The sequence below is a fragment of the Indicator indicator genome, chromosome 34 (genome assembly GCF_027791375.1).
Source record: "Indicator indicator isolate 239-I01 chromosome 34, UM_Iind_1.1, whole genome shotgun sequence".
NCBI lineage: Eukaryota > Metazoa > Chordata > Aves > Piciformes > Indicatoridae > Indicator > Indicator indicator.
The window spans coordinates 8,321,315-8,332,285 of NC_072043.1; the positions used below are offsets into that span (position 1 = coordinate 8,321,315).

Consider the following 10,971-nt stretch of genomic DNA (forward strand, 5'->3'; position numbering starts at 1 on the left):
GGAGACCCCAGTGATCATAATGGGACCTCAAAGCCCATGGGGGGGACCCAAGATGTCACCTGCAGGTCTTCATCAGGGCCTGGATGCTCTGGACAAAGCCAGCCTCTTGCTTCTCCTTCAGGTACTCCAACATTTTCTGGGGGAGAAATGTGGACAGGGGTGGGGACATGGAGACACCTGGACATGGGGACACCTGGACATGAAGGTACAGGGACACATGGCCATGGGGACACCTGGCCACATCTCCCCACCTGCTGCACTTCAGCGTTGTCCCCGTTGAGGATGGAGATGCCCAGCTTGAGGGTGGAGAACACCATGTCCCCTCGCTCCCCTGCCAACATCAGTCCCCATCAGCACCCTGCCACTCCTGTCACCGTGCCAAGGTAGCTCTGTGTCCACCTGAAACCTCCTGGAGGGGAGGTGGGGCCCTGGGGACAGGTGAAGGGCCCTCACCCTTGCAGGTGTTGCTCACCTGCAGGACCATCTCAGACGCTCCACACATGTGCAGCCAGGCTTGCTGGTAGAGCAGCTTCTGCTTCTCCTTTTCCTTCTCCTTCTCAGGGAAGGGCAGCAGAGGTCAAGGTTGGTTAGTGGGGGACAGTGGAGGTCAAATGGGGTCAGTGAAGACATTGGGGGGGTCAGTGGAAACCAATGGAAATCAATGGAAGTCATTGGTGTTCAGTGGTGGACAATGGAATTCAATGGTGATCAATGGAGGTCAGGGGATGTCAGTGGTGGTCAGTGGAGATCAGTGGGAGTCAGTGGAGGTCAGTGGTGGGCAACAGAAGTCAATGATGCCCAACAGAAATCCATGGAGGTCAATGGGGATCCTTGGAAATCGATGGAGATCATTGATTGATAATGAGGCCCCAAAGGGTGACCTGGAGGTTCCTCAAACCTGAGGCCACACCTTTCTTGATTAGGAGGCCCCATGGGCTCACCTGGAGGTCCCTCAAACCTGAGACCTCACCGGTGCTGCTGCTTCAGTGCTCATGGCACTAACATTCCCCCAGCAGCAGGCCAGGTTTCCTGGTGTCTTCAGTGAGGGCATTTAGTAAGTGCCTGGTTTTCTTCACCCTGCTGTGAGCTGGAAGCCAAGGCCACATTTCAGACAGGGATTGCTCCTTCCTTCAGGACAGAGCTGTTCCTTCACTGCTAGAGCTGATGGTAGCAAAACCCCATCATCGCCTTGGACTCTCAGTCTGTGTCCTTTCCACGTTTCACCAGTAGCAATCAGGTCAAGTTCCCAGTTTCAGCAATCTGAACTCTGTCTCCCAAAGCCTGAAGGGAGCAGCAGAACTTCCACCCACTGCACTCAGGAGTTGCTTCAGAGCTAAGAACTTAATTTGGATTTTCCTCCCAACCAGATTCCCACTTGCCCAGTTTTGCCATTCCCAGTTTTCTGCATTCTCCTTTGTCTCAGGAAAAGCTTTTGCAGCATGCTGCCTTGCTGCTCCTTGGAGACTGTCTCCTTGGGCTCTGTTCGCTGCCCTTGGATCCTGCAGCTCTTCCTAGATACTGCTCTCTCTGGAATTTCTGTCAGCTCTGCCACTTGCCTGCCACCTTCCACCTGAGACTGCTCAGGGCCTATCTGATGCATCTTTCTAATTTCAGGAGTTGATGAAGTAGGTGACAAACTTCTAAGCCTTCTTTTGAGCCTTTGTGACCAGCACCACTCAGCCCTTTCCCTCTGCTGCCTGCTGCTCTGCCTCTGCATGTCTTGGCTTCTGCTTTTTCTTCTTTCCTTATGCAGCTCCTTTTTTCCTTCACCTCCTTCTCTTCACCCTCTGACTTATCCTGGAGATGTCTTTTCAGCCTTGAATGCCGCTTACTGATTTCAGACATTTTTGTGCTTTCCCTTTCCTGGGGTGCAGCATCTTTACCCTTGGCTGGTTTCTCTCTTGAAGATTTAGATTTCACTTCGGACTGGCCAAGTGCTTTCTTCTGTGTTTTTCCCCTTGCTTGCATTTTCTCTTGCTTGGCTGACTCTTGTTTGTCAGCCTGTGGTGCTTTCTTTGCCTGGGCATCAGACTGACCTTTGGTGTCCCATGGAAATTCTTTCCTCTCAGGTTGGTCTGTAGCATGAGAAGAATGTTGGACCATCCAATGAAGTGTGGGATCCCTGCTGACTGTTTTGATACCACAGTGTGGAGGACTTGGCCATGGTTTGTTCTCTTCAGCTTGCACAGCAGTCTGAGCAGAGGCTTTAGCTGTCAGATGAGCTGTGGCAGACATGTGCTGCTCGGAAGGGGCTGGAGCTGGAGCTGCAGGAGATGATCCTTGCTGAACACCGAGAGACACAGCCTGCAAGACAGACAAATCCACCACTGGGCTGCCTGGCACAGCTCTTACTCTGAGATGCTCAGATCCTGTCTGGAAAGCCACGAAGAGAAGTGTCTTGAAAGCTGTGAGGTTCAGCCATTGCACTGCTAAGGAGCCCTGCACTGCTAATTATCAGCACTGCAGTAGTGCAGCTCCCTTACAAAAGATCCAGTTCAAACCAAATGCAAAATCAGGGCTACAAAGCAGCACTGCAAGCTGTGTCCCTTCACACAGGGCCTCACTGCAGCGTTCCTGCTTCTCCCCATTCCACCTGCTCAAGGCACCTCAGCTGCCCAGCACCTGATACAGTTTCCCTCTTTTTACCCTTCAAAGATGCTTGGGTTTGCCTCCAGCTGTCAGCATAGCAAACTTTCAATTACTAAGGCAAGACCCTGCAGCTTAGCTGCCATCTTCAGAGGGTGGTGTCGAACCAGCCTGACCTAATGAGGAAATGGACTTGATTTCCAGCAGCCAGGCCTCCTTGTCCTTTCACAGAACAGATATTTGAGAAAGCCTGGCTTGCTGTGAGCCACAAGAAGGGCTAGAAGACGAGGATCACAGGCAGGTATCATTTTGGAGGAAAATTCAGAACAAACCCCAACAAATTCACCTTTTTTTGCCTCGATTTTGAGTGTAGTTCATAGTTCTGAAGTTACCAAATACTGTCCAAGCACCCCAGATGAACTCGCATTGCTCCACTCCTCACAAAGCTCTGCTTCCCGGGCAGCAGCAGCACAAGCTGGTGGCTGGCAGCTACCAGGACAGCCAAGAACTGTCCAAAAGAACCCGAGAACCCACCAGAAAAGTGTCACCACCTGTCCTACTCACCTGTGCTTGAGCCTGCTCCAGCTCTGAGAGCTTTTGCCGCAGTTCTAACAGCTGCTTTTCCTTCTCAAGCACTTGCTGCCTCAGCAGCTGCTCCTGTCTCAAAGGCTGTGGTATTTCTGCAAGAGCTGGAGGAGCAGAGGCACCAGCCGTGGCAGAGGTAGGTGCAGTGGATTCCTCTGGCTAGAAAAGAACAAAACCTGTTACATTTTAAATCCTGATGGAGTCAAGGAATCCTGGAGCTCTTTTGCTTAGAACAAGGTCACCGAGCCCCACCCTCAACCTAACACCCGCATGGCCATGAAACCAATCAACTAACTCCAGCTCCCTTAACTGGTATCACCATCCAGTACTGGAGCTCACTCTGTGTAGCTGTTACAAGCTGCACTGTTAATGCAAAATGAAACTAAACTAATTTAAAATGTTTGCTCCCACTAGAATTTGCTGCTGTGACAGGGGGACGTCGCTTAACAGAAATTCATCCATGTCCAAACTCAAGAGCACAGGTTTGAAATAGGCAAACCAACACCCCCCGCACCCTCCCCCCCAAAATGCTCTGCATTCTGGAGTGCCTCTGCCCTGCCTACAGAGCTCAGAGTGCAGTGCCTGCACACTTAAGGCACAAACAGGGATGGCTGCATCTAGGATCGTCTGTTCTTACAGCAGGCACACAAACTGACCCAGGGAGCTGCAGGCTGAGGGCTCACAGGGGTGCCAGAAGCATTCCCATCTGGAGGTAGAGGTTTCACTGGCCAAGCAGGATCTAATGACTTGACTCTGACATCCAGTGCGTGCAGCTTCTCCAGGGGGAAAATCCCATCCCACGTCGAGCGCAAGAGGAACAAACTCTTCCGAGTATCTGTATCCACCTGCAACGACAAAACAACCCCAGGGCTCCTTCAGCTCCTGTCACATGGTGCCTGAAGCTTTGCTGGCAGAAGTGACACAGTGTTCATTTCCCAGGCACAGATCTGGGTTAATTCAGAACTCTTCTGAAGTGCAGAGACCTTCTCAAAGACAGAGAGAAACATTTCAACCAGGTTTGAGGCAAAAGCCTTCAGGTATGCTCCTCCCACATTCTTGACGATGGAATCCATAAGATACATAGCAGGGAGCTTCTGTGATGGAGGAGCCTGGAATCATGAGAAGAAAGGGAGAAGCTGAGCACAACCAAAGCACATCTGAAGGATTTCAAACCCAGAGATTGCCAGGCTCAGAAACCTCTTTTTGGTTGCCACCACAAACACCAAGGGTCTGTGCCTGGGATTTCCTGCTGATCCAAAAACCCAATCTGGTCGATGGATGCTCAGTTCAGAGCAGAAGCGGAATCGTTTAGCAGTGAAGGCTCTGTGACAAGTGCCACTGTCACCACCCCTGTGCATCAGACCGAGCAGGAATCGGACATGGAAGCACTGGAGCCTCATGAGGAAGCCTGCTTGCAACCACAGCACAGAAAGGGAAGCTCAGCACTGCACCCTGCTTCGAAGCTCAGCCCCTCAGGGATCACAGAATCAGCACTTCAGTAGGGTTGGAACACTGAGGTTTTCTCTTACAGGCAAAACCAGCCCCCAAGACGGGCTTGCAGACAGCTTTTCAACCCCACGCTTCAGGGCAGGCTGCAAACCAGCCCTCAGCCCGCTGCTGCCCTGCTCTGCCCCTCTCCTGCCTCATAGCACGACATCTCCCCAGGCCCTCCTTGCCCTCAAGGCCACCCCAGCCCACTGGGTCCAGCTGGTCCCCCCAGCAGCACAGTTAGGAGCAGCAGGCAGTGGAACATCCAAACCTCGGCCACTTGTGCCTCTACCAGGGAGACGATGCTGCTGGCGAAGGCCACGTTCTGCTGTGCCAGGATGGTCAGCTTGGTGATGTAGGACTTGCTGCTGCGTGTCAGGCACTGCAGCTGTGCCCAATAATCCTGGCACGGGTCTCCTGACCCCTCTGCCCTGGGTGGTGGGGACCCAGCAGGAAGCTTTGGCAGGGTGGCTCCGCTCAACAGCTCTGACCCTGTCCCAAATGCGCTGTGGGCCACAGGGACTCCGACTTCCTCCAGCCCAGGCAGCTGCTTCCCCGACAGCAGGTCTGGTCTCTAGACAGAGAGAGGAGTTCAGTGAGAAGTCCAGGAGCCAAGGATACAGTGACCCTGCCCTCCCCAGCCCTCCCCAGCCGCAACCTTGGCCCCGCAGGATGCCTCCTGCAAACCGTCCTCCCTTGCGCCTGCCTCTCTGCCAGGCTGCGCACCCCCTGCCCTGGCAGAGCAGACAGAGGGGCAGCAGCTCCCAGCACCTGGGAACATCAGCCAAGAGCAGCCTTCAGGGCTCCCCTGGCCCATCCCTGGTGGAGACAGGGGCCCAGGGGGCCGCAGTTTTCCTGACCTCGTCTGGGATGCTGCCAGCGCAGCCGGGCATGCTGGAGGCAGCCTCGGCAATGGGCCCCTCCGAGCTCTTCCTGGGGCTGGGGATCCTGGGGAAGGCAGAGAAGGGCTGGAGTTAACTGCCAGGGGTGGAGCCTCTGCCAGAATTGCACACGAGAAAGATGAGCCAGAAGCTCTGAGGGGATGAGGTGGTCTTGACGTAGAGTAACACCGTGACAGGGGGCTGGTGCTCTCCCTGCCACCCTCCTCCGAGCCAGGGCATGCACAGGGCATTGGCGCTACCTGGGCCAAGCTCCTTCCCACAGCCAGCCCTGTGCTACCAGCTCTGTCCCAAATGCTGGGAGCAGGAGGCAGAAGGGCCAGCAGGCACCAGACACTCTCACCTCTGGTAGAACAGCAGGTAGGCCTGCTGCTTGAGGACCTCTCGGGTGTCTGCAGAGCAGACCTCCTCATCGTTCATTCGATACCACTGCCCATTGCTGGCCTGCAGAAGGAGAAGAGAGAACAGGGCTGGGCTGTGCCCAGGGACCTTCCTGGCACCAGGAGCAGCAGGAGCAGCACCCGTGGGCAGAGCTCCTCCCCCCAGAACGCAGAGGAGGTGCAGGGCAGGCCAGGGGGCTCTGCGAGAGCTGAACCTTCATGCTTCCTGCAGCAGAGCACAGCCTGTACCCCGCAGCCAGTGCTCCCCACCACACACATCTTGCTGAGCACCCTCCCTGCTGTGCCCTACAGGGACCCACCAGCACCCCACGGCCCCCAGTCCTGAGGCGGTGGCACGACAGCTCCCCGGGCTCACCTGCACGTAGCAGTAGTAGTGCCCTGTGTGGCAGCCGTGCCCAGAGTGCACCAGCACTGCATAGAGGCTGTACAGGAGGGGGTCCCCACACCGCGCAGACATGTAGGGGCGGACGTTCAGCAGCATGGGGTACCGCACGTCCTGCAGAGACAGGAGAGCTCAGGAGCCTGCACAGGGTATGGCTTTTGTGCTGGGGCAAGAGCAGCTCAGCTGCCCTAGCAGTGCCACCTCTCAAGAGAAGGGGATTCACCCTCCTTGTGCAGAGGTGGTGCTGAGGAAGGTGACAGGAGGAGCCAAACTCCCCCTGCACTGCACAGCTGGGGGAAGGGCTGCAGGACTGTGGCAGAGCTCACACTGGGCACAGGAGCACATACCAGCCTGCTCTGGGCACCAGGATCTTGGGCCAGGAGACAGCCTCAGCTCTGGGGTGCCAAGCACTCACCTTTGTGATCTTCCCTCCCCCACCATGGGCAAAGCGCTTCAGTGCCACTGTGAGAACATTGGCGGCTCGGTGGATGCTGAAGCGCTTGCTGGCCGACACCTTCTGCTGGCACCTGCACAGGAAGAGCTCCAGCTCTTCAAGCTGTTCCACCAGCCAGCTGCCTGCCAGACCTGGCCAGGCAGCAAACCCCATGGCACTGACCCTGCTGACAGCAGGCACTGCTCCAGGGCACCTGCTCATGGCTACGGCTGCTGGCCCGGGTCCTCCTCAGGAGAGGAGGCAGCCTTCATGGCAGGATTTCATGGCCATATCCCTCACAGCTGAGACGTGGAGCAGGTAGAGAAGCCTTCCCGTAGGGCAGCGGGGTGCCCACCTGCTTGCCACCAGCACAGCCGGGCGCCTGGCCGCCCGCAGCCCCCACACTCACCTGGCACACTCGTAGGCATTCTCCCCGCACAGCAGCTCTGGCTTCACAAACTGCTTCAGCGCCTGCACCACGCTCGTGGCCTCCTGCAAGGACAGAGGAGAGGTCAGGCCACGAGTGGCCTGTCCACGCCACAGCCCTGAGAGATCACACAGAGCACGGGCACAGGGCCACAGGCTGCACCAAACCCCTGAGCCACACCAGCTGGGCACTGCCCAGCACCTTGAGAGGCGGCTGCAGGGCCCCCTGCACCACGGAGCCTCACACCCAGGCACCGGGCAATGCCCTGCCAGACAGAGAAGGCAGCGCAACAACGACAGCTGCTTCCCTCTTGCCCGCGCTGTGCCTTGGCACTGGCAGGTTCAGTGATGGTGCAGCTGCAGGAACAGCCCCAGCACAGCAGGGCTCCTCCCCAGCCCCCGCCCTGCCGCTGTACCCCGATCTCCAGAGCCAGGTCCAGGTAAGGCTCGTAGGTGTCCGAGGTGCTCTTGCACTCCAAGCACATCACTGCCAAAGAAAGAGCACTGAGCACAGCCTGGCACAGCCCTGCACCCACCTCTACCCCCACCCCAGCACAGGCTTCCCTCCCTCTGGGTTTGGGCTCCGGGATGCCAGCACCAGGGTTCACAGCCTGGCCAGGAGGAAGGCTGCCAATTCCACTGTACCCTGGCACAGCCAGTGTGGCAGCCAGGGCTCCTTTGCTGGTGGCAACGAGCTGGGGACCCACAGACAACAGATTTTTCTGTCACCACAGCAGGGACCACAAGTCCCAGCAGCTGCAGCTGGGGATCATTTGCACATGCTCAGCAGTGCTCCCAAAAGATTTCTCCTGCGAGGCAGCCCTGAGAGTCCTAGGCCCAGGAGCTGGCAGCCAACACTCACCACGGGACCGCAGGGAACCACCGAAGATCTGATGAACCAGTGTCGGGGCCTGGCTCTGGCCATCCAGCCTAGGCACAGGAGCAGCAGGTCTCACACCGCCCCTCCACCACAGCCACCCCTGAGGGCCCCCCTCCCTGTGTCCTCAGGACAGCTCCCCGGTGTGCTCTGGCCAGCAGACAGGCTGCAGAGCTCCAGAGGCACAGGGAGGTCGCAGCCTCTGCCAGGCTGCTCTCCCAGTGCCGCAGCTCAAGGGCTGGCACCAGGCTCCCATGGGCACCTTCCTCGAGAAGGAGCCGCAGCTGCTGGCCAGAGCTCAAAGCTGTGCGCTGCAGACAGAGGCAGTGCAGGGCCCAGAGGAAAGCTGATCAGCCACAGCCACAGAGCGGCACCTGAGCCAGCTGCATGCCTGGGTTTCTCAGCAGCTGGCACAGGGTCCAGACCGAGAGCAGCCTCAGAATGGGGGGACAGGGCCACAGCTATGCTGGGACAGAGGAGGCAGGAGGAGGGAGAAGGTGGACTATGGCACAGAGGGGCAGAGAGCTGGGCCATCCAGTGCGGCCTCTGCAGTCAGTGCCTCCTGCTAGGAGTTCAACCTGGCACACATGTTCACCCCTCCCACGGGCACGGGGCACTAGTGAGGGCACAGGGCAGGAGGGCCACACATACTGGGCACAGCTGTTCAAGCAGGCTTGCTGCATGGCGTCGATGGTGTAGCGCAGGAACTCATGGGCATCCTCCTGCCTCCCGAAGCGGAGGTGCTGGGAAATGTCTGCAGGAGGGGCAGCAACCAGCCTCAGCATCTGCTGCAACAGATGCAGCTCCTCCCTCCCTCCAGGGGGCAGGGACTCCAGCCTTTGAGCCCTCTCAGCCCAAACCTGGTGTCAGACTCACACTGGCCATGGGAGAAGCTCCCCGCACCCCCCAGAGCCCCCAGCCCGCTCACTGAGTCAACCCAGAAGAGCTGTCTGCCAAGACCTGCCCCCATCCCAAAGGGTCTGCTCCAGCATTAGTCCCTGCTCTCCTGCATGGCTGCTGCGGGGCAGGGCAGGGCAGGACAGGGCAGCCACCCTTACTCTTGAGGTTCCGGATGAAGCACACTGGTTTTATGGCCTGCCCGCTGCTGGCAAACGCCTGGACCACGTGGTTCTGCATCGTGCACAGCATGCAGAAGCCTTCTTGGTGACCTGGAGCACGACAGCAGAGAGGACAGGACATCAAGGACAAAGCCAGAATGGGGGGACAAAGGACAGAGGATGGGGGTATCTCTGCTCAAACACAGCTCAGCCACCTCAGTGGTCCCTATGAGCTCTGTGCTGCACCACAGCTCAGGAGCACCCCGGGTACACAGGGACCAGCAGATGTCACCCTGGCTGATGCCATCCCACTCACAGTACCACTGCAACCCCCATCCCTCCGCCCCCCCCCCCCCCCCCTCCCCAAGAAATGACAGCATCCATGGGGATAGAAAATAGCCACACGTACTCTCCAGAGGAGCCCACAGGTTGGCCCTGAGGAGCAGATTCCAGCAGAGCCCTGTGGACAGGGCTGTGATCCCTGTGTGCTCCCCTTGGTCCCAGATCGGACCCTCCCATAAGCAGCAGCTGCTGCCTGCAGGCAGCCTCCTGCCCTGCCCTGGCTGCACCCAGCAGAGGCAGCACCTCCCCAGTCCCAGGGTGCAGAGCTGAGGAGCACTGCTAGGGCCAGGAGAACATAGGAACAGCCTCTGGCAGAGACAGGGGCAGCAGGGAACAGGGAGGGCACAGCCCAACAATCGCATCCCCTGCCAGGGCCACGCACAGAGGTGCTGAGTGCAGCGCGGGCAGCAGGGCAGGCAGGCGGCTCCTGCTCCCCACGGGCACGGCCACCCTGGCACTGCCACCCGCCTAGCCGAGGCTCCCCACTCACAGCTGCGGCCGTGCTCCTCGGAGAGCAGGTAGCTGGCGAGCGGCGCCGTGTGGGTCAGGCACTGCAGCGTGGCGTTGAGGAAGCAGTTGAGCCCCAGGTTGTGCAGCCCAGCACCGACCCCGCAGAGCCGCTCCCACCGCATGGAGAGGCGCCCCACGGGGAAGGGCACCTTCTGGGGCACGGAGACCCCGTCCCCTCGTACTGCCGGGGCTTGGTCACTGCCTGCAGGGAGAGGGGCGATGAGACACAGGACTCAGGAGCCCCAGGAGCCCCCTTGGCCCTCTCTACCTACCCTGTTTGCTGGTCAGCTCCTCCTTGGGGCTGCAGCGGTGGCTGGCAGCCTTGACCCAGGGCTTCAGCTGCTTCCCCCACGGCTGCTCCCCCTCGCAGCAGAGGCCACGACTGGCAGGCTCAGACTCTGCCTTCTGCTGCCACAACTCCTTGGGCGAGGCAGACAGCAGCCAGCCCAGAGCCCTTTCCTCACCCAGTTCCAGCCGGCGCCTCTTGGCTGCCGGCCCCAGCACCTCCTCCAGCTTTTTCAGTCTCCGCATGGTGCAGACGATGTGGCCACGCTCGGTGGCCTCAGCTCTGCCGTCCCAGTCCACTGAACTCCCTCCTCCTCCTCCTCGTGTCCGTCGCGCTCGGCGTCCCGGCACAGGCTGAGGCAGAGGCGCGCTGCTGATTGGCTGCAGTTGCAAGGGGGGGCGGGACCTGCGAGGGCATGTCCGTTGGGCTCTGTGATGCCCATTGTGTGCTGGCACCATAGCACCGCCGGGAGGGGCTGGCCCTGTCCTACTCCAGCCCCCTGGCCGCGTTAGGCGCTGCGGGCAGTGGGACCAGGAGGGATCTGAACGTGGCCTCGCAGCAGCTCCTCTCCTCTCCTCCTCCTCTGTTCCCCTGAACTCAAACGATTCTTCCTTTTATATTCCATTGGAGAAACAGAGTTACGATGAAGAATGCAGCTGTGCTGGACCAGCCTCATTCAAAATCTGAAACCAGCCCTA

At 58.7% G+C, this 10,971-nt stretch overlaps 1 protein-coding gene across 1 annotated transcript in view; it reads right to left on the bottom strand.

The window, feature by feature from the left end:
• LOC128977895 (uncharacterized) overlaps window positions 1-10,731 on the bottom strand; it is a 13,179-nt gene extending 2,448 nt beyond the window's left edge. The window contains exons 1-19 of the mRNA XM_054395589.1: window positions 10,260-10,731; window positions 9,968-10,189; window positions 9,136-9,246; window positions 8,729-8,831; window positions 8,063-8,130; window positions 7,617-7,687; window positions 7,184-7,266; window positions 6,757-6,868; window positions 6,315-6,455; window positions 5,902-6,002; window positions 5,520-5,607; window positions 4,931-5,233; window positions 4,155-4,280; window positions 3,828-4,016; window positions 3,151-3,330; window positions 2,754-2,762; window positions 1,752-2,304; window positions 252-331; window positions 60-136 (exon numbers count right to left, since the gene is read on the bottom strand). Of these exons, the coding sequence (XP_054251564.1) occupies window positions 60-136; window positions 252-331; window positions 1,752-2,304; window positions 2,754-2,762; window positions 3,151-3,330; window positions 3,828-4,016; window positions 4,155-4,280; window positions 4,931-5,233; window positions 5,520-5,607; window positions 5,902-6,002; window positions 6,315-6,455; window positions 6,757-6,868; window positions 7,184-7,266; window positions 7,617-7,687; window positions 8,063-8,130; window positions 8,729-8,831; window positions 9,136-9,246; window positions 9,968-10,189; window positions 10,260-10,731 (3,089 nt within the window). The remainder of the gene's footprint in view (window positions 1-59; window positions 137-251; window positions 332-1,751; window positions 2,305-2,753; window positions 2,763-3,150; window positions 3,331-3,827; window positions 4,017-4,154; window positions 4,281-4,930; window positions 5,234-5,519; window positions 5,608-5,901; window positions 6,003-6,314; window positions 6,456-6,756; window positions 6,869-7,183; window positions 7,267-7,616; window positions 7,688-8,062; window positions 8,131-8,728; window positions 8,832-9,135; window positions 9,247-9,967; window positions 10,190-10,259) is intronic.
• Between the last annotated feature and the right edge of the window lie 240 nt (window positions 10,732-10,971).